Source organism: Panthera uncia, chromosome D1, assembly GCF_023721935.1.
Source record: "Panthera uncia isolate 11264 chromosome D1, Puncia_PCG_1.0, whole genome shotgun sequence".
Classification (NCBI taxonomy): Eukaryota; Metazoa; Chordata; class Mammalia; order Carnivora; family Felidae; genus Panthera; species Panthera uncia.
The window spans coordinates 50598334-50622074 of record NC_064808.1 but is presented as its reverse complement, the minus strand read 5'-3'; the positions used below and the strand labels follow the sequence as shown (position 1 = coordinate 50622074).

At 37.4% G+C, this 23741-nt stretch overlaps 1 protein-coding gene across 1 annotated transcript; it reads left to right on the top strand.

Moving 5' to 3' along the window:
* Nucleotides 1-14818: 14818 nt before the first annotated feature.
* LOC125913890 (olfactory receptor 52E4-like) lies at nucleotides 14819-15757 on the top strand. Its single transcript, XM_049618952.1, has one exon. The coding sequence runs from the start codon at nucleotides 14819-14821 to the stop codon at nucleotides 15755-15757; it is 939 nt and encodes a 312-aa protein (XP_049474909.1).
* The last annotated feature ends 7984 nt before the right edge of the window (nucleotides 15758-23741 follow it).

Sequence of the window (23741 nt, the reverse complement as noted above, 5' to 3'; positions counted from 1 at the left end):
AGTTTGTGGTGTAATAAAGTGAGGCTAGAGCATTTCATGTATTTTGAAGCTGCTCAGCCTTACAAGTAAAATGAGACCCTACAGATAGGGTGGCAGTGGGAAAGAATTAGAAAATATCTTGCTTAGCAGTGCTTCCGCTTTAAACATTGGGGAAGATGGCTTTTTAAACAAATGGAGTAGTGGGGCACCTGGGTAGCTCAGTCAGGTGAGCGCCCAACTCTTGGTTTTGGCTCAGGTCATGATCTCACAGTTTTGTGAGTTCAAGCCCTGCATCTGGCTCTGTGTGGGCAGCGTGGAGCCTGCTGGGGATTCTCTCTCTCTGCCCCTCTCCTGCTCGCACTGTCTTTGTCTCTCTCAAAATAAATAAATAAACTTTCAAAAATGTTGTTATCTCATTTAACAAAGTAGAAGTTTCATTATGAGTTTAATTCCTAGTTATTGGTGGGGAACAGGATGGAGGGCAATTGCATATGTAACTAGAGTAGCTTCTAAAAATTATGCCTTTCATGGAGGAAATTTAAATGACACCTCTCATTGTACTTTTGCTACAGAGGCAGAATTCTTCCATTTCTGCCTCAAAAGCTTCAACTTATTCCAATGAGAGTTTGAAGGTTAGAGATTTAGCTCTTGGCTACCTGAGTTTAGGGACTTCCATGAACAATAGCACCTGCCTTAGCCATGGCCCATGGCATCTCTCAGGAACACACTGCTGCCAGACTCTCTCCTTTTGAGTCTGTCTGTTTGAAATCTCCATAGGTCATTTATACCTGTGCTGCAACTTCCCTTCAAACTGCCTTCTAAGAGTAAATGGCGTGACCAGAGTCATTTTAAAATAAAACCCAAGGGGAGCCTGGGTGTTTCAGTCAGTTAAGCATCCGACTCTTGGTTTCAGCCCAGGTCATGATTTCACAGTTCATGAGTTTGAGCCATTAGGCTCTGCTCTGACAGTGCAGAGCCTACTTGGGATTCTCTCTCCCCCCTCTCTGCCCCTACCCCATTCATGCTTGCTCTCCCTCCCTTTCTCTCTCTCTCTCTTTCTCTCAGAATAAATAAATAAACTTAAAAAAAAAAAAAGCCAGAGCAGGTACTGCACAGAAAGTACCTTACCTGCCTTGGTTTGCATTGGGCCAAAACCTCTGGACTGGGCAAAATGGCAATTGTTTTAAGCAAGTGCTTAAGAAGTCAGCGAGAGAACAGACATCCTGATCACAACAGTAACAGTTGTGGACTTTCTGAAGGTAAAACCAGCAGTCTGTCAATGTATAGCCCAGAGTAGTTTACCCTGTTAAAACACTCATGGCAACTTGTTTCCTTTTTCTTTACCTCGTGTAATTGCCCCTTTCTTTTCCTTATAAAAATTCCTTGCTTTTGCCCTATTAGTGAGACGCTATTTGGGTTTCTACCTGAATCTATTCTCCCTGAATTGCAAACATTTGATCCCAAGTAATTGCTCATTTGCCTCTCATTATGGCTCTTTATTTTCAGGTTAACAGAAGGTAATGATCACATGAAGCCTAGAATCCTAGAATCTAGAAAGTCCCTAACGCTGAAAGCATAGATGTTCAATCCATCTGCACCCACCACGGCCTGTCTGAGCCAAAGAACTACCATTCTTCATTACTACTTTCCTCCTTTTTTTCTCCACAGATACTTACTGTTAGCTTAAATTACACCTCATTAGAATTAACCTCTTAAAAGACATTGGGTTTGAATACTTATCACAAAGACAGAGTTTCATAGAAATGTGTACATAGCAGTCTTGCTATACTGAAAATGGAGGATGTATTAGATTATAAGTCAAACTCAGACTAAACTCATACTAAAATTCTATGACTGAAGAAACAATAAGAGTAAGAGAGCTCCTAAGGTCTTCTAATAGAGTACCAAATAAGTATGAATATATTTCTCAAGATTTCCTAAGTGCCCATTTTATCTCCCTCACCAATTATGCAATGATGCATTCTAACTTTTTTTCTTGTTTTTTTTTTAAGTTTATTAATATGTTTTGAGGGAGACAGAGACAACACAAGGCGTGGAGGGGGACAGAGAAAGAGAGAGAGAGACAATCCCAAGCAGGCTCTGCACTACTAGTGTGGAGCCTGATGTGGGGCTCGAACTCACAAAACCGTGAGATCATGACCAGAGCTGAAACCAAGAGTCAGTCATTTAACTGACTGAGCCACCCAGGTGCCCCACATTCTAACTCTTTATCTTCTTTTTATTTTCAAGCTTCTCTTACTTTATGATTGATTAAGTCTATACATATTTTGTGAACTTGAATTTATTCACCCATTCATTCATTTATTCATTCATTCGTTTGTTCATCCACCCCACAAATACATGTTGAGTACCTGCTGGATGCCAGATACTGTTACAGGAAGCAAGATATATTACTGAATAAAACAGTCTTCCCCATGTACACTGTTTACTACAGGCTTACTTCTTTCTTATGGTAAGGCTTTGAGCTCAGGGACTTTTCATTTTTCTCTCTAATAGCCAAGACCTTTCCTTCTTCAATTTGGATAAATTTTTACTCTACTCATTGCCTGAGTTTTTTATTAGTAAAGACTGGACATAACATAGATAACTATTAACTGAAGACTATTTAAAAAGATTTCACACATAAATAAAGTTCAAAAGTATAAAGCAGTAAAAAAAATAAAGAAATAAGTATAGATTATTTTTGAAAGGACAAAATTAAAGCTGATACTAGATTGACATCTGGAGAGAGAAAATGAAGAATAAAGCTTTCGAAATTAGAAGGAAACTTTTTTTCTACATAGTTCTCCAAACTGGGTGTTGCTCAATGCCAAAATAATAAATGTTTTAAATTTTGCAAGCCAAGAGGCAAAACTAAGGATATTATATAATTATACAAAAAAGAAAACAAATTTCTATATTTTTATTGACAAAAATTAAAAACATAATAATAATTATTTAGTACCTTTTGTTGGTCACACAGGTCTACTAGTAAGAAGAGAATCCTTTTTTGTCTGTGATAACATTTCACTTAAGTATAAGTGGGATTCAAAGTTACTGTTCCCTACCATCAGAATTGATTGCAAATGTTCATATGTTAATACTGACCTATAAAATAATCATAGGGCGAAAAAAAGAGAGGGGAAAACCAAGAAACAGACTCTTAACTATGGAGAACAAATTGATGGTTACCAGAAGGAAGGTTGGTAGGAAGATGGGTTAAACACGTGATGGAGATTAATGATTATGTAAGTATTGAATCACTAAATTGTATACCTGAAACTAATACTACACTGTATGTTAACTAACTGGAATTTAAATAAAAACTTTCAAAAATTCCTTTTCATGAAGATAAGAACTCTCAAATACTGATATTAATTCTTCAGCATACAATTTTAATTGAGCACATTCATCTCTTAGAAGGCACTTGTAGAATCCTATCAGACTTTCATCTTGACATTTGCCTTTTGCATTTTATTATATTGGAGATGATGGGTTCCGGACAGGGGACCCCAGGAGTGCCTCTTTCACAGGCCTGTTATGGTCCTGAAGACAATCAAGACCTAACAGACTTAAGAAGAGCTTTTGGCCTCCCCTTAACTGCCTAAAAGAGTTTAGATAGGGGACCAGCACCAGAAAGAGAGCTATTGCCAAAGACAACTTTTTTTTACACAGGGAAGATTTTGCATGCATGGCAAACTTTTGTTTACCAAACATTGACTCTTCTCATCTCCTGTGAATTGTCTTCATCTCCTTTGAAGTCCCAAACCCATACCTGCTTCTTCTTACCTCGGGACTGCATGTAAGCCTCAATTGCTTATCAGTAGGTCTCATATATATGGAACCCCCCATACTTAGGAAATTAAATTTATTTTTCTCCTTTTAATCTGTTCCATGTTAATTTAATTATTAGACCAATCAAAGAACAAAGAGGGGTTAAGGGAAAATTTTTCCTGCCCTAGAGAGATCAATCATTTCCAAATGAAGGTCAGATGTTATATTTCTTTATACTTAACTCCTTGCCCCATTTTCATAAAAAGTTTTCATATTCTCAGAAATCAGCAAATCCCTGCACTCTACATATATTGCAAAACTTTTTTTAGGTACAGCTGTTTTTAAAGTCCGTCTGTTCCTCATCTCATTTCTACTTGTAGGTGGAGGAAGGTAGTGAGGAGTTTGGGGTTCTATAATGGAAGAGAAAATATATGTGGGAGGGGAAATTACTGATTATGGCAGCACTTTATATCTCTCAATTGAAATATTAAGAATACATATTGTTCATAGTAGAATAATTATAACCATATATAAAAAGTGCTATGCCGGGGCGCCTGGTTGGCTCAGTCAGTTAAGCGGCCAACTTCAGCTCAGGTCATGATCTCGCGGTCTGTGAGTTCGAGCCCCGCGTCGGGCTCTGTGCTGACAGCTCAGAGCCTGGAGCCTGTTTCAGATTCTGTGTCTCCCTCTCTCTGACCCTCCCCCGTCCATGCTCTGTCTCTCTCTGTCTCAAAAATAAATAAACATTAAAAAAAAATTTAAAAACAAGTGCTATGCCTTGTCACTCCTACCTAACACAGTGATATTAGTCACTACCCATTTTAAGTATGGGTGAGGATGTTAATTCTGTCATACCATGATTAAAGTACATACATTTCCCAAACTTTGTCATGTGTATTCATGTTCTTCGGGGTCACAAAGTGTGATTTTGCTGTGACAAGATTTAGGATTTTAGTTCCCTATTGTAACTCATTTCCCATGCGTAGAGATTGAATTTTAAAAATAAGTAACATTTTGTTACACCTAAGACTAACCAGCCACCTCTCTACATATCAAGCTATCTTTACCCAGTGATGCTAGCATTCATGCATTATGGCTTTTACACAAAGTCAGTGTTCTGAAACCTAGAACTCATTGACTTTCACTGAATTGAAGATTACACAATCTCCAGGAATTCCATAGAGTCCTATAACCTGGATTCCTGTGTGGAAATGGTGTAATCAGGGGGAGTTGAGGTCCTTAGAGTTAAAACTCAGAGTCTGAAATACAGAAATGTTATTGGCCCTAAAGATTTTCCTTTGAAGAACAAGAATAGAGGCCTTGGCCCTGTGGAGGATAAAAACAGATGCATGTGGCCATCATACATGGGTTGGGGAATTAGAGTTCTTTCTGGAGAGAGAAGCTGGGAACTGGTAAGTAATTTCCTGGGTAGACTGAGAAAACAAGGGAGAAAACTGTTGGAAACATAGCAGGGCCTTAAAAAAAGGAAACAGGTAGCTATTTGATTAGTTTCTCCATGAATCATTCTAAGATAAAATCCCCTACTCTACTTCTACCTTGAGTTTTATACTGTTGGTAGCTGATGGGAGAAATAGAACACTTCTGAGGTTATAACAGAAAAATATATGGCCAGTATCTTTGGTACTTTACTCAAGATTCTAGGAGGCAGTGTAGCCTGAGACACAAAAATCAGTGTGACTAATTGAGGTGGCATGAGGAAGACAGAGGAAGGAGAAAACTGATGAGCAATTTCTGGAAGGCATATTCATCAGTGTCATTGGATTCCTAGGCCAGTATTCTTTCTTTACACTAGTGGTGCACAAATAAATATATGATATCTATGAAACAAATTTTCCAGTTGGAGATGCTTTCTTCAATGTCATACATTGTTACACCATCGAAAGAAAGAAAGAAAAAGAAAGAAAGAAAGAAAGAAAGAAAGAAAGAAATATAAATGCAGACAGAGAAGGACTGGGGACTGAAAACAAGAGTGTTAAAATTTTCAATTCATTCAAAGGTATAGTGAGCAACATGTTGCTACACTCAGTAATAAGTCTTAGGCAGATCTAAAGCGCTCAATCACATTTAGGTTTTTTAACAAGACTGAGAGCCCAACATGAAGCTGAAGAGAAAGGTAAGGAAACAAATAACATCCTGAAGGAGCAATGTGGCTGTAGTGATTTGACAGCACCTGATGTGGTGCCAGTAAATTTGTTCTGATGGGTTAGTTCCATGTATTAGCCATGTAAAAACATTAATAAGTCTCCTTAATTAATGAGTTCAGTTTCATTATTCACTACTGATAAAACTATCTATGTTATAGGGAGAATAACCAAGAATATATGGTGCCTGGGTGGCCTAGTCAGTTGGGCATCCGACTCTTGATTTTGGCTCAGGTCATGATCCCAAGGCCATGGAATTGAGCCCTGTGTCAGGCTCTGTGCTGAGCATGGAACCTGCTTGAGATTCGCTCCTTTCTCTCTCTCTCTCTCTCTCTCTCTCTCTCTCTCTCTCACCCTCTGCCCCTCTTCCCTGCTTGCACTCTCTCTCTCTAAAATAATAATAATAAAAGAATATTACTGTGCTTTGATATCTCCTATTTCATAACCTGAAGAATAGTTAGTACCCATGATGATAAACAGATTTCCTTACCCATATCCATACACAGAAATACAAAAATCCTTATAACTCACTTGGAAGTTCACTAATAAAAAGACTTCCAACCATCCTAATGTTCACTATTTGATACATTCTCATTGGTCTAAGAATGTGATAATGCTTAATTAGGAACAGAATACGAGAGCTTAAGAGATTTAGTATAGAAAAAATTTTTATCTATTATCCATCTATCTATCAATCAATCAATCAATCAATCATCTATTTATCTATCTACCTATCAGTAGATAGATTATCTTCAGGGTAAAGAGCCAAGAATCCTAGATTCAAGATTTATAGTCAATGATACTACACTAATATCAGTTACTCATCTACAATACCATAATAATTACCCTTATTTAATATAATAAATATCTCTCATGAGGTAATTAAGATAATTGAGATGATTTAAGCAAAAAATTTTATAATACTAATTAATGCATTGTAAGCAATCAATACACATTTGCCTAAACTGTTCCTTTTCAGAGAGACATCAAAGTTAACGTCAAAGCTGAAGAATGTAACATACCCTTTATCTGGTCGCCATGGATGATTACAACTGTACTACACTGACACTAGCATTATTCCTATTGAATGGATTGCCTGGCCTATAAAGTGCACATGTGCCTTGTTACTGCACTGGGGAATTATGGGCTCCTCTATCTCATTCATCTGGAGGAGTCCCTACACTGGGCCATGTATTTCTTGGCCTTATTCTTCTTCATTGACATTGTTCAGTGTACTAGTTCTGTACCCAAAATGCTATGTATCTTCTGGTTTGATCTAAAAGATATTAGCTTCAATGCTCACCTGACCCAGATGTGCTTTCTCCATACCTTCACAGAGATGGAATCTGGGGTGCTCATATTCATGGCCCTGAACCACTATGTGGTCATCTGTTATCCTCTGTGCTATGCCACTATCATCACCAATTCTATGATTGCCAAGGCTGGGTTTCCCACCTTTTTTTTGAGGTGTGATACTCATCATTCCCTTTACGTTACTCACCAAATGCCTATTATATTGTAAGGGCAGTATAATTTCCTATACCTACTTTGACCACATGACTATGGCCAAGTTGTCCTGTGGCAATATCAAGGTCAATGCAATCTATGGTCTGATGGTTGCCCTTCTGATTGGGGGCTTCAACATCCTGTGCATCACAGTCTCCTAGACAATGATCCTCCAGGCAGTGGTCAGTTTCTTCTTAGCAAAGTCTGAAGGCCTTCAGCACCTGAACTGTCCACATCTGTCCACATAGGACATCACCTATGTCTGACCCTTCTTCACCTTTTTCACCCACTGTTCTTGCAGTTATACAATCCCCCACAGCATTCACATTTATAGGCTAACTCATGCCTGCTCCTGCTGCCCACCCTGAATCCTATTATCTAGGGGATAAAGACTAAAAAAATACAAGAAGCTGGAAGATGGCGGTGTAGGAGGACGCTGGGCTCACCGTGTGCTGCGGGTCACTTAGATACCACCCACACCTGCCTAAATAACCCAGAAAACCACCAGAAGACTAGCAGAACGGATTCTCTGGAGCCAAGAGTAGACAAGAGGTCCACAGAAAAGGGTAGGAAGGGTGGAGGGGCAGTGCACGCTACATGGACTGGCAGGAGGGACCTGGGGCAGAGGGGCAGCCCGCTGGCAAAGTGGAGCCCCCGAGTCTGGCTTGCAAAAATAGAGGGGCCGGACGGAGTGTGTTCTGACAGCAAGCAGGACTTAACACCTGGAAGGTTATAAGTCAACAGATCTGCTCAGAGAGCAGGAGGGCTGGAGGACAACGGGAGGGAGAGTTTTTGAGCCCCAGACCACAGAGCTCAGCTTGGCGGGGAACAAAGGTGCTCGCCAGCACCATCTCCCTTGCACATCCCCCAGCTGAAACCACAAAGGGAACCAGTTCCTGTCAGGGAAGTTGCTTGCACTGTGCAAACACCAAACGCTGTGCTTCTGCGGATCCATCCCTCCGGTGGGTCTGATTCCCTCCAGGTGCTGCAGGGCCCCACCTGAAGCAGATCTCTGAAAGAAAAGTGAGCTGAACCTACCCCTCCCACCCCTGTGCACCTTGCCGATCCACCCCAGCTAATACGCCAGATCCCCAGCACCACAAGCCTGGAAGTGTGCGAGTAGCCCAGATGGGCCACACCACCCCACAGTGAATCCCACCCCTAGGAGAGGGGAAGAGAAGATACACACTAGTCTGACTGAGGCCCCAGCGGTGGGCTGGGGGCAGACATCAGGTCTGACTGCGGCCCCGCCCACTAATGCAAGGTATTCAAGACAGCACAGGGGAAGTGCCCCGCAGTCCCGCACCACTCCAGGAACTATCCAAAATGACAAAACGGAAGAACTCCCCTCAAAAAGTTATTTCCTCCAGGAAATAACGACAGCTAACAAACTGATCAAAAACGATTTAAACAATGTAACAGAAAGTGAATTTAGAATAATAGTCATAAAATTAATCGCTAGGCTTGAAAACAGTATAAAGGACAGCAGAGAATCTATTACTACAGAGATCAAGGGACTAGGAACAGCCAGGAGGAGCTAAAAATGCTATTAATGAGCTGCAAAATAAAATGGAGATGACCACAGCTCGGATTGAAGAGGCAGAGGAGAGAATAGGTGAACTAGAAGATAAAATTATGGAAAAAGAAGAAGCTGAGAAAAAGAGAGATAAAAAAATCCAGGAGTATGAGGGGAAAATTAGAGAAATAAGTGATGCACTAAAGAGAAATAATCTACACATAATTGGTATTCCAGAGGAGGAAGAGAGAGCGAAAGGTGCTGAAGGTGTACTTGAAGAAATCATAGCTGAGAACTTCCCTGATCTGGGGAAGGAAAAAGGCATTGAACACCAAGAGGCACGGAGAACTCATAACTTCACACGTAACTTGAATCGATCTTCTGTATGACATATCATAGTGAAACTGGCAAAATACAAGGATAAAGAGAAAATTCTGAAAGCAGCTAGGAATAAACGTGCTCTAACATATAAAGGGAGACCTATAAGTCTCGTGACCAATCTCTCTACTGAAACTTGGCAGTCCAGAAAGGAATGGCAGGAAATCTTCAATGTGATGAACAAAAAAAATATGCAGCCGAGAATCCTCTATCCACCAAATCTGTCATTTAGAATGGAAGGAGAAATAAAGGTCTTCCCAAACAAACAAAAACTGAAGGAATTCGTCATCACTAAACCAGCCCTACAAGAGATCCTAAGGGGGATCCTGTGAGACAAAGTACCAGAGACATCGCTACAAGCATGAAACCTACGGACATCACAATGACTCTAAACCCATATTTTTCTATAATAGCACTGAATGTAAATGGACTAAACGCGCCAACCAAAAGACATAGGATACCAGAATGGATAAAAAAACAAGACCCATCTATTTGCTGTCTACAAGAGACTCATTTTAGACCTGAGGACACTTTCAGATTGAAAGTGAGTGGATGGAGAACTATTTACCATGCCACTGGAAGTCAAAAGAAAGTGGGAGTAGCCATACTTATATCAGACAAACTAGAATTTAAATTAAAGGCTGTAACAAGAGATAAAGTAGGGCATTATATAATACTTACAGGGTCTCTCCATCAAGAAGAACTAACAATTATAAATGTCTATGTGCCGAATACGGGAGCCCCCAAATACATAAAACAATTCATCACAAACATAAGCAACCTTATTGACAAGAATGTGGTAATTGCAGGGGACTTTAATATCCCACTAAACCAAGGAAACATAAACTAATTAAAAGGAAATCCTCACAGAGGAATTTATAAAGTAACTTCCTATCACTGATTTCCATTCTCCAGATCTCTTCCCATAAAAAATATCTGATACCAGTTTCTTGTGATTCCTTCCAGAGCCAATTTATGCATGTCTCCTCATTTCTTTTGAAAGCTACATAGCATCACATTATATTGATGTACAGTAATTAAATGTAAATAGTTCTTTGTTGGTAATCATCTATATTATTTCTAATCTTTACAGTAAAAATTAAAAATATGAATACATTAATGTTCAAGAAGTTAGCATCTTATCAAAAAAACACAGAAAAATAAAAATCTTTTGAGCACAGACATTTTAGCACAGTACAAGAAAGTATAGAAATAACTAAAGAGAAAGAAAATCATGATAATAACATGATTTTGTTCACCAGAACAATTCTTGGAACATATCAAGTGCTAAATAAATATTGGTTGGAAAAATGGACAGTTGGATGGACAACTGCTAGTCTATAAAATGGTAGTTCTTTCACCAGCTGGAAAGTCAAGTAGATATTGAAAGAAGTTCTAGAAGAATTTGTCTGTATCATAGATAATACGGATAGAGTGGGATACTAAGGACGTTTGAGATCTACAATCAAATGGAGTTACAAGTTAGGTTTAATTGAAGGATTCTCTCCATGGATGCCCTCCAGAAATATAGTTGGCTCCTAAAACGTTCCATGAAAAAAACAGTCACTGTTCAAGCTTGTTAATATTGGTAGTATCCTAAGGTGCAGATCAGGGCACTTGTCAGCCATGTTATAATCAGTTACCACAAGGCTTGGCTGCAAGTCGTTGGGTGATCCTGAAGGGTTTGATTCTCATCCCCTGATACTGAGTGGCAGAAAGTGGTGAGTGGTCAAGTCTCCCAAGTGACATACTGTTTAATCAGCATTATTTGGACCCATCCCCACCTCCACCCCCTGCAAGCTCCCTAATCACTCTAGTTATTATTCCCCCGTTTAATGAATGTGAGCTGGTAGAATAAACGTAGAAGTCAGTTTTCTAGCCCATCTTATTATCTTGGATCCTGGTATCTGCTTATCCCAGGCAAGGGATTGGTAATTTAATATAATTTAAGAACCCACAGCCCAAGGGTCAGTGTTCTTTTCCTAGAGTCTGACATCTGGCCCCACAAAGTATCTGCATACTACTCCAGAATAAATCAAAGAGCCACTTTAGAGTTAGGAACAGTCAAAGTGACAGTAACAAAGTTAAGGAACGGAATGGGGAGGAAGGTCATCAAATATTTATGGTGACTTGTTTTCCCATATGTGCAATTTCGCAGTGGTGAATATCTCATAAAAGAAGCAATATTCTAAAGTTGTTTTTTTAATGGCTCAGAAGGGCCTTAACCAAGATGTCATAGATTTATTGAAGGACAAGGTAAGCTAGCGTCTAGATGTGGAGGAAGGAGATGAACTCCAGTGTGCAGAAGAAAATACAATTTAGAAATCCAAATGTAGAAGAGACTGGTGATGAAATTCACTTGCATCTATAGGTCATAACAAAGTGAAAGAGAGAAGTGAATTCCCTGAGTCTCATCCTGAGACTGAGAGCATCACTCAGATACCACACCATACCTGGGCTGCTATTTGTCCTCATTAAATGGGAACAAGAAGAGAGGTTTACTGTGTATGGTACATGTATGGTACTATGATTTCCCTTCTTCTTCCCCTCATTGTGTACTTGATAATTTTCAAGGCAAAACCAAGTGAGTTCATTGAGCTAACAAGTGACTTTCCCTGATTAAAGTGACAATTGAGATTTATTATATTCGCAACTCTGTTTTATGGCAAAATCACTGGGTTTTAAGGGGTCTCTTCATGATTGTCAAAGCTCATGTACTCAGTGATCACTAAACTCACAGCATCTGGAAGATAAGGGTAATAAGAATTACAAAATTGTATTTCACCCCTAAGAGATTAGAATTGTCAAACAGTTATTCCACAGATGTGACCCTGGGAGAATCACATGCCAAATTTCCTCCTGGGACCCTGGAGTTACCTGATTACTTGAATGACAAATCAGAGACACTGACTTCCAACTATAGACTCTACTGCATACTAGTTTAAGCACTGCAAAGATAATTCACTAGCATTAGAATATCAAAACCTTATCTAATTTTTATACCATGCTTTATATCTTCAACAGGTCTGGGAGCAAGAGACCACTGGAAAGGCTGATACAAAGACAAATTGTATTTGCCTAGTGCCTGCTTCCCCTGAAGAATTAAATGAATGTTATTCATCATGACATAAACACATTGAATAAACTCATTCCTTATAAACTGAACCTTGGTGGTGTTCATGAGTATATTTGTCACCATCCACCAGTGTCATCTTCAATGTGTCAGTGAGGAGACTCTAAGTATTATGGATTTAAATGGCCTGGGTTTCTGATGGAATTGGATAGGACAAATAGAAGCCACTCCTTGGAATAAGTGGTTAGATTTGAACAAAAAGGACATAAAGCTTAGAAAGCATGAGAAGGAATGTCTTAACTCTGAATTCTGACTTGGCAAAATAGGGCTGTTTCTTTCACATCACAGTGATGTTGGATCCCATGGGAGGGATACTGGATCTCTGTGTATGAATCCAAAATGCAATATGTAACAGAGGACCTAAAAACCCACTACTGCTCCAATTTCTGTCATTGGATTACACAATTCTAAAATATTTGGCATGAACACTGTCTAGCCACCTTCCTTAATTTAAACCAGAGTAGGAATAACTCAGAAGGCCTTGGGGCCTCCTCCTCACTGCTATTCATTACAACTTTGACGCCATGACATTAGCATTATTTTTATATTCATTATTTCTGCAGGCTGTGTGATACATTTCCAATTATATTACCTTTATTCTGTTATTGTAAGTCAAAGTCAACACCTTTTAAAAGTTTAATGCTATTAGGCCACAGGTGAAACTGGGGGATAGAGTCTGTGGTGATGGTCAGAGTAGAGACTAATAATGGAAGGTAACAACCATAGATCCCATGGTTCAGAAATAGAGCCACTGGGGGATTACTATCTTTTTTTCAGGAAGAGGAACCTTCCAGACCCTAGGGATTAAGGGCTCTGTGGGAGATGGGCTGGGGTTTGGAAGTCTGTTGCAGTGCAAGTATAAACGTTCTTTTTGTAGGCATGACAAATGCAATGAAGCCAGAAAGGGAGATATTGCTGTAGGCTGATCCTAAAAAAACCATCGTCATGGCTAAGACAGGTGGTGCTGCTCAAGGCTGTGTTCTGGGATCCAGACACTGTAAATAAGGGATAGAAGTCTGAGAACTAGTTGCAAACAAGAAACCCCTGAAATAGGGTTAGGGCTGAGGAACAGAAGAGCATAAGGTAAGTATTGTTTAAATATTTTTGGTAGGAGTAAAGTCTCTTACGTGGTTCTTCTTAATTTCAGTTTTTTTTTTTTTTAAGTATAGATCAACCAGGGTATTTTTTAAGTGTATTTTGTTTTTGTTTTTGTTTCTGCTATCCAGAATTTTTAGAGTAAGTTTCTATAGAAATTGCAATAGAAAACTTGAGAAAGCTCTTGGAAATAAATACTTCCTTGATTTATCTTACCTGAGTTTCACTGAGCTGAGGGGCTTGGGGAAACCTTGCAAGCAGCAGTACCTCACTCCAGCTTACCACACCAACTAAATACCAGAGAAAAAGAAGAAAGTAAGAAGGAAGAATTCAATTTCCTTCTTTACTCTTCACAAACTTGCTACCTGATCCCCTAGAGAGAGTCACCAGCTTTCCTAGAGGCCTTATTACATATACAGCCTTATCAAAGAAAAGCAATTATTATTCCTTCTGGTTCATGTACCACAGGCCCCAAAGAGTATCCTTTCCAGAATTCAAATCCAAGTGTCATTCCATGTCTTAAACATATTTAAGGGAGGAGTGTGGGAGGAGGATGGACAAAATGGGTGAAGGGGAGTGGGAGATACAGGCTTCCAATTACGGAATAAATAAGACGCAGGAATAAAAGACACAACAAAAGGAATTTGGCTAATGATATTGTAGTAGGGGTGAAATGGGGGCAGATGGTAGCTACACTTGTGAATATAGAAGTTGCGCACTTAAAACTAATGTAACATTGTTTGTCAACTATACTAAAAAAACAAAAACTATTTAATGATCATTATTAACTTTACACTAAATTATCCCCATATTGCATTCATTTATCTGCTTAAAGCGAACTTCCTTCATGATAAATTTAAAGTGACACCAGCTTCATTATTATCCAACCATCATGTTTTGTTTTTCTTTAAGTCACTTATATCTCTTAATATCTACCTGATATATATGTGAATATATACATAGATGACACCTATACATATTATGTATACCCACACACACTTATTTTTTGCTTATTTGGATACTGTCTGTCTCATTCCCAGAATAATAATATTATAAAATCAGATTTTCTTCGATTTGTTTGCTACACTTAGCAGAATTGTTAGTATTTTTTAATGTCTGAATGAATCTATACTTTCAAGGCTAGCATGAAATCTCTTTCACAATTTCCCGCTGATCACCACTCCAAATTTATTGTATTCTTTTATGGGATATAGTATGACTTTTTAAATGTTTGATAATTTGTTTTCTCTGTGATTCCAAAAGAACAGAGAGAAGATGTCCCCCTCAAATGATACCAAGCTCCACCCCTCCTATTTCCTCCTGCTGGGAGTTCCAGGTCTTGAACAGATGCACATCTGGATTGGGTTTCCTTTTTGTTCTGTGTATTTGATTGCCCTTGTGGGGAACATCACTATCCTGTTTGTGATCAAGACTGAACGCAGCCTTCATCAGCCTATGTTTTACTTCTTGGCTATGTTAGCCTCCATTGATCTGGGCCTGTCCACATCCACTATCCCCAAAATGTTAGGCATATTCTGGTTTAATTTAAAGGAGATTAGCTTTGAGGGCTGTGTCACCCAGATGTTCTTTATTCATATATTCACTGCCATGGAGATTGTCGTATTGGTGGCCATGGCCTTTGATCGCCATGTTGCTGTCTGCAACCCTCTGCGATACAGCCTGATTCTCACTAACAGAACGATTGGTCTCATCCTTGTTGTTGTGTTTGGTGTCAATTTCATTTTGGTTAACCCTCTGGTGTTTCTCATCTTGAGACTTCCCTTTTGTGGACACCATGTAATCCCCCACACATACTGTGAGCACATGGGAATTGCTCGCCTAGCCTGTGCCAATATAAAGGTCAACATGATATTTGGATTAATTCTTATATCACTGGTGTTTGTTGACGTGGTTCTGATCGTCATCTCCTACGTGAGAATACTCCGAGCTGTCTTCTGCCTTCCTTCCCAGGATGCCAGACTCAAAGCACTTAATACATGTGGCTCCCATATCTGTGTTATCCTAGCCTTCTTTACTCCAGCTTTTTTCTCATTCATGACTCACCGGTTTGGCAGGAACGTTCCCGTATACATTCATATTCTCCTTGCCAATATATATGTGGTTGTTCCACCTGCCCTCAATCCTGTCATCTACGGAGTGAGGACCAAGAAAATTCGAGAAAGGGTTTCAAGCATCTTTTTGAAAAGAGGCTGACATAAACTGTCTCAGATATTCATTTTAATCTAGGTAAAAGAGATTGTGTTTCTCAACTACAGAATCTTGCAACAGAAAAAAAAAAGACTCTAAACCTAGTATTATTTCATTAATAATATCCCTAAATATCCCACCTAGAGCATATAATGGGATTAATGTCCAAACAATCACTGTGAAAATTTATGGAATACCTAAAGCTTTGGACAACTTAGTTACAAAATTTTATTACTTTCCTGTATAACCTCTACAGAGCAGGTCTTATGGACACGACTATGTGGAATAAAATGCTTCTTTTTATTTGCAAACAGTTAACTCTGTTGGCCACATTACCAAATGTCTATATCTATATCTATATCTATATCTATATCTATATCTATCTATATATATCTACATCAAGGACTATAGGCATTAAGTACTTGTGACAGATTCTTTCCTTACTTTCTTAATTGCTTGTTTGTTTTTATCCATAGTTTTATTGATACTTTATTATATGCCAGAAACTTATAAGTCATAGAAGTATAAAAATAAAAATATAAATGGTGTTTCAAGGTCTCATAGGAAAAAGAATTAGGAAAAATTTTCCCCATGATTGACTCTGTGTGGAATCTTCCCAGACTCATCATATCTATGCAGATCTCCCATAAGTGTCTTACTGTTCAAAGTGAACTAGTCTGTCTGTAGATGCATGTATATGCAATACTGCAAAACTTATAGAAATATAAATACATTTATATAAATGTATTTATATTTCTATCAATCTCTATCAGTGAAGGGGGACTTCACAGAAGTATCAGTATGGTAAGGAATTTAAGATGCTCAGGAATAATACCTCTAAATGGGTGAATTCCTATACATCTCAATTATATTCTCAAAGGTCGAATCTAATGCCATAGATAGTAATTACTCTTAGATTCATGAACTTTAGATATTCATTCATTCATTATTAAGCACTTTGGCACTTTTTAATTTTCACTTATTCCTCATGGCTTATCAGATAAGCCTCAGTATCCTATGCTCATTTTATAGTTTTTGATCAATGATATGTATTTGGCCAATGTTTACTTCATGGTATCTTGCTGCTCACATCTTAGGTGCTTAACAATTTTTTTCTTTAAAAAATTCATCTTCCAAAGAAGACAGAGAGATGGCCAACAGGTGCATGAAAGGTGCTTAGCATTACTAATAATCACATAAATGCACATCAAAACTACAGTGAGATATCACTTCATACCTGTTAGAATGACTATTCTCAAAAGACAAGAAATAACAAATGTTAGTGAAGATGTGGAGGAAAAGGAACCTTTTTGCTCTGTTGGTAGGCATGTAAATTGGTGCAGCCATCATGGAAAACACTACGGTAGTTCCTTAAGAAATTAAAAATAAAAATTATTCATCATGATCAAGTGGGATTCATTCCTGGGCTGCAGGGCTGGTTCAACATTCACAAATCAGTCAATCAATGTGATACGTCACATTAATAAAAGAAAAGATAAGAACCATATGATCCTGTCAATCAATGCAGAAAAAGCATTTGACAAAATACAACATCCTTTCTTAATAAAAACCCTCAAGAAAGTCAGTATAGAAGGAATATACTTAAACATCATAAAAGCTATATGAAAAGCCCACAGAATATCATCCTCAATGGGGAAAAACTGAGAGCTCTCCTCCTGAGGTTAGGAACACGACAGGGATGTCCACTCTCACCACTGTTGTTTAACATAGTGGTAGAAGTCCTAGCCTCAGCAATCAGACAACAAAATAAAATAAAAGCCATAAAAATTGGCAAAGAAGAACCCAAACTTTCACTTTTTGCAGACGACATGATACTCTACCTGGAAAACCCGAAAGAGTCCACCAAAAGACTCCTAGAACTGTTAAATGAATTCAGCAAAGTTGCAGGGTACAAAATAAATGTACAGAAATCAGTTGCATTTTTATACACCAATAATGAAGCAACAGAAAGAGAAATCAAGAAACTGGTCCAATTTATAATTGCACCAAGAACCACAAAATACCTAGGAATAAATCTAACCAAAGACGTAAAAGACCTGTATGCTGAAAACTATAGAAAGCTTATGAGGGAAATTGAAGAAGACACAAATAAATGGAAAAACATTCCATGTTCATGGATTGGAAGAATAAATATTGTTAAAATGTCAATACTACCCCCCAAAGCAATTTACACATTCAATGCAATCTCAGTTAAAATTGCACTGGCATTCTTCTCAAAGCTAGAACAAACAATCATAAAATTTGTATGGAACCACTAAAGACCCCGAATAGCCAAAGTAATATTGAAGAAGAAAACCAAAGTGGGAGGCATCACAACCCTAGACTTTAGCCTCGACTACAAAGCTATAATCATCAAAACAGTATGGTATTGGCACAAAAACAGACACATAGACCAATGGAATAGAATAGAGACTCCAGAATTAGACCCACAAATGTTTGGCTAACTAATCTTTGACAAAGCAGGAAAGAATATCCAATGGAAAAAAGATAGTCTCTTTAACAAATGGTGCTGGGAGAACTGGACAGCAACATGCAGAAGGTTGAAACTAGACCACTTTCTTACACCATTCACAAAGATAAACTTAAAATGGATGAGAGACCTAAATTTGATACAGGAAACCATCAAAACCCTAGAGGAGAAAGCAGGCAACAACCTCTTTGTGTCAGTTATATTGCAATAAAAATATTAGAAGATATTAACAAAAAATTTTCAAATACAACATACACATAGTAAAATTAAAGAATCTTACACATACAACTTGATGGACTTTTTATGAACATATAAAATATATAGGGTCCTGAACTTTGGAATACCATTCTTTAAAGTGTCTAAGTCCCTTTCCAGTGTCTGGGACTAGTTACTCTTTCCCAAGCTCAAAGTATCCCTCTCAGGCTCCTTCCCTGTTTCTCCACTTTAGGACACTCCTTTTTGGGACACCCCTAACCCAATAATCTGCATTCATTGAACTCTGCATTCATTAATTTGAACAGATGTCCAGAGAGTTCCAGGGGAAATGCCTATAGAGTTTCCCAAGGCTTTTTGAATAGTCTCAACTCTAGGGTGGTATCCTGGAGAGCAGATCGCTCCACTGGGTGGTGCAATATTTATTTCACAGGATTGCTAAAGGCTGATCTACCAGAATGGTATGGCATGCTGATTTAGAGTGATTCAAATTTTGTATGTGGTCAGAGTCCCTACAAAAATGTTTTCTGAGTGCCTACACACCTTGTAGGTAGCCCAGAACATATGTCACCACTGCTTAGAAGAAAATATGTAGCACTACTAACAACTCAGAATACTTCATGCCCTTTATCAGTTGATTACTTCCAGAGTTCATCATTTTTTGTATCTATGGCTATAGATTGTATAGTTTATGATTTTAATAGTAATTAAATCATATAGGTCTTTTGTGATGGCTTATTTCACTAAAAATTATGTCTGTGAGATTAATTCATGTGATTGCATTTAACTGTAGCTTGTTACTTTTTATTGTTGTATAGTATTCCATTTTATAAATGTACCAAATTTACTTAATAATTCTGGATGGACGTTTGAGTTTTATCTCATTTTTTACTATTTTGAATATGGTTCTTATTAATATTTCTCTACATGTTGTTTGACAGACATTTGCAATCAGTAATAATTCCTGTGTATGATTGCTAAGTGATTGGGAGGGTATGTTTTTATCTTTATTAGAAAGCTCCAACAGTTTTTCATATATATATATATATATATATATATATATACATATATATATATATATATATATGATTTTACACTTTCACCTGTTACATATAAGCCAATTGCTGCACATCCTTATCAGCACTCTTGGTTTTGTATATGTGTTTATGCGGGGGTAGGTATGTATGTTTATTTGCTTCCATTATTTGTTAGCATCATGTAATGCTATTGGATGTGGTTTTAATATACATTTCCTTACCACTAATAATGTTGTAAAAACTATAGCTATTGGCTACTTGGATGTCCTCTTTAGTGGAACATCATTTTATTTAAAGTCTGTGTCCATTTCTTTAGAAATGTGTTATATTTTTCTTAGGAAGCTGTAAAAGTCTGTGTATGAATCCTTTCTTAGATATATCCCCTGAAAATATCTGCTTCCACTATGTGAATTGAATTTCTACTCTTCCTATGGAAATTTTGAGGAATACAAGTTTTCATGTTCAATGAAGTTGAATTCATTAATATTTTCAGTTAAAGTTTTTGTTCTTTGTGTCCTGTTGAAGAAATCTTTGTTGAACTCAATAACATGATGATATTCTTTCAAGTTAGTGTCAATATCATTTTTAAAATTTTTTTAAAATTCTAGTTAATATACAGTGTAACATTATTTTCAGGTGTACAATATAGTGATTCGACACTTCCATACAATACCTGATGCTTATCATGACAAGTGTACTCCTTAATCCCCAACACCTATTTAACCCATCTCCCTGCTCACCTCTCTTCTGGTAACAATCAATTTGTTCTCTGTAATCGAGAGCCTATTTCTTGGTTTTCCTCTCTCCCCCTCTTTCGACCTTTGCTCATTTGTATGTTTCTTAAATTTCACATATGGGTGACATCATATTATATTTGTCTTTTGATGACTAATTTATTTTGCTTAGTATTGTACTTTCTAGTTCTATCCATGTTGTTGCAGATGGCAAGATTTCATTCTTTTTTATGGCTAATATTCCATTGTATAGATATACCACAACTTCTTTATTTTTACATTTATGTCTATGATCTATCTAGAATTGATTTTTGTGTTTGATGTGAAATAAGGATTAAATTTTCTATATGAATATCCCAGTTGACCCAGAACAATTTATTGAAATGTCCTTCTTTTCCATATTGTACTTCATGACACTTTTGTTGTAAATCAGATATTAGCATATAGATAGGTCTTTTTCTTGGCTCACTCATCTACTTTTCTATCCATGTGCCAATAATTTACTGTCTAAATTACCGTAATTCCATAATAACAAATATTAGTATCTGGTAGGATCTATACATCATATCCAGGAGTTTGGATAAAAGTAAATGAAGATTCCAGATCCTAGGCCACATCAAAGATAAGTAGGTCCATCAAAGCAGCAACACAAAGTGATCAGTGGGAAAAAGTTGGCAATCATTCCAGATTTTTATTGACATGGGTTAACATATTTGCTGAAGGTGACTGGAGGGGAATGAAAAAAAAGAGACTAGGAAAAGAGGTAGAACAGACATAAGTTTAAATTCCTTACTGCCCCAACTGGGGTCTAATTCTAATTCTTTTAGTAGTCCTGCAAGGCAGAGAGTTGGTCCCCAATTCTGTTCCACAGTTTCAGCATTTGAAGGAACTTCATCTGCTCCTGCTCTAAGGTCCAAACACTGCTTGAAATTTATCTGATATAGCATGTTAGAGGCTTGATTCACCACTTCATCATTTTACCAAAACCAGTTGCCTTCATCTGTTTGCATTTAGCTGTATCCAATTTTTATGGAACTGTGCAGGAGGCCAACCCATCCCTAAGTTACCAGACTGCAGGGAATCAGTCAAATGATCCCTGCCCTCCTACCCATAATATATTTGAGATTTCTCAAGCTTCCCTTGGAACTTACTTTAGATTTCATAATGCAGCCAAATTTTCCTTTATAATAATCTGTACCACATATTTTTTATACTACCATTCAACACTTCATCCACCTATCCATCCATTTAAATGCCAGTGTTAAATATGTCAAGAAGTGTCCAGGAACTGAGCATTTAATTGCTGTACCCTTGTGGAGTGCATTTTATAGAGCGGATTCTGTGCTAGGTCCTGAAATTCTTGTACCAGTGACTCTTAAATATCCACTTAATGATATAAAATTAACCTCTTCGACCCTGAATTATTTTTTTATTCTATAATTTTTATTAGCAAAGGCTAGACATAACTTAGAATACTGAATACTGAGAAAATTTTAACAGTATGTCATATGTCAATAACATGTAATTATAAATAGTTGTGGGAGGACAAAGAAACATGCTTAAATAGCTATAAATAAAATAAAACTAGCATGAAAGCTGGTCTCTGGGAGGAGGAACAAGAGAAACAAAAGTCTTTGAGGTGAGTATTTATACAATTTGGTGAGTATTTGTAAAAATGATTCTTCCATATGCAAACTCCTCATCATCATATACACACAGACCTTACACATCCCACAAAAATTAACTCAAAATGGATCACAGACTTAAATGTAAAACACAAAACTATAAAACTCCTAGATGATAATATAGGAGAAAGCTAGCTGACCATGGGTTTGGTGATGACTTTTTAGAATCAACATCAAATGGAGAATCAATAAGGCTGGAGTTTGTTAAAATTAAAAACTTTTGTTTTGCAAAAGACAATGTGAAGAGAATGAGAAGGCAAGCAACAGACTGGGACAAATATTTGCAAAAGATACATCTGATAAAGGACTGTTATCTGAAATATACAAAAACTCTTAACACTCAACAATAAGAAAATAAACAACCCAATCAAAAACTGGGCAAAAGACCTGAACAGGCACTTGACCAAAAAAGACATGAGGATGGCAAATAAGCCTATGTAGTATATTCCACCTCACATGTCATCAGGGAAATACAAATTAAAAGGACAATGAAATACCTGTCAGAATGTCAAAATCCAGAATATGAACAAAACCAAATACTGGCAAGGATGTGGAGCAACAAGAACTCTCATACACTGTTGGTAGGAATATAAAATGATACACTCAGTTTGGAAGAATTTGGAAGTTTCTTACAAAACTAAACAGATTCACCATGTGATCCAGAAATTTCACTTCTTAATATTTACCCAAAGAGTTAAAAACTTATGTCCACATAAAAACTTGCATACGGATGTTTATAGCAGCTTTACTCATAATTGCCAAAACTTGGAAGCAACCAGGATATCCTTCAATGGATGAATGGATAAATAAACTGTGGCACATCTAGACAATGGAATATTATTCAGTGATAAAAGAAATGAGTTGTTAGGCCATTAAAAGACATGAAAGAAAATTAAATGCATATTACTAAGTGAGAGAAGCCAATCTGAAAAGCCTACATACTATGATTCCAAATGTATAACATCCTAGAAAAGGCAAAACTATGGAGACAGCAAAAAGATCAGTGATTGTCATGAGCTGGGGGTGGGGAAGAGGGGAATAGCACATGAACACAGAAGATTTTTAGGACATGAAACTATTCTGTATGATTTTGCAATGATAGGTGCATGCCATTATACATATGTCCAAACCCATAAAGAGTACAGCACTGTGAGTGAACCCTAATGTAAACTATGGACTCTAGGTGATAACGATGAGTCAGTGCAGGTTCATCAATTATAACAAATGAGTGATGTTGACAATGCGGGAGGCTAAGCATGTGTGTAGGCAGAGGGTATAAGAAAAATATTCATACCTTCTACTCAATTTATCCATGAATCTAAAACTTCTCTAAAAATAAATTCTATTGAAGATATGGTACTCGTATTATCATTTTAAAAATTTACAAGATATAATACACACTTAAAAATATATATATATATATATATTTTTTTTTTTTTTTTTTTTGAAGTGAGGCAAGATTTTATTCACAGCCGGGCCAAACCTGATCTCCTGATCTTAAGGAGAAAAGTGCAGAGAATGGCCCTGAACAAAGGTAGCAGTGAGCTTATATGGATTTTAGCAAGTCAGAATACGTCATTATTTAGCTAACCAATTACAATTTACAACATTTCATGGTAACCAATTATATTGTGACACACAGACATTAGTTTTGGCGGGAACCTATCAATTTAAAGTTCTTTGTCTTAAGAGGGTTTAAAATGACCAATCATAGTTAGACACCTAAGATACCGTGGGGCAGTGAGTTCGTGACTTTTTACATGTTGGTCTTGCCTAGGCCAGATCTTGGTAGAAGGGGTGGGGGAGCGTTTTGCAACCTAAGTTATCTAT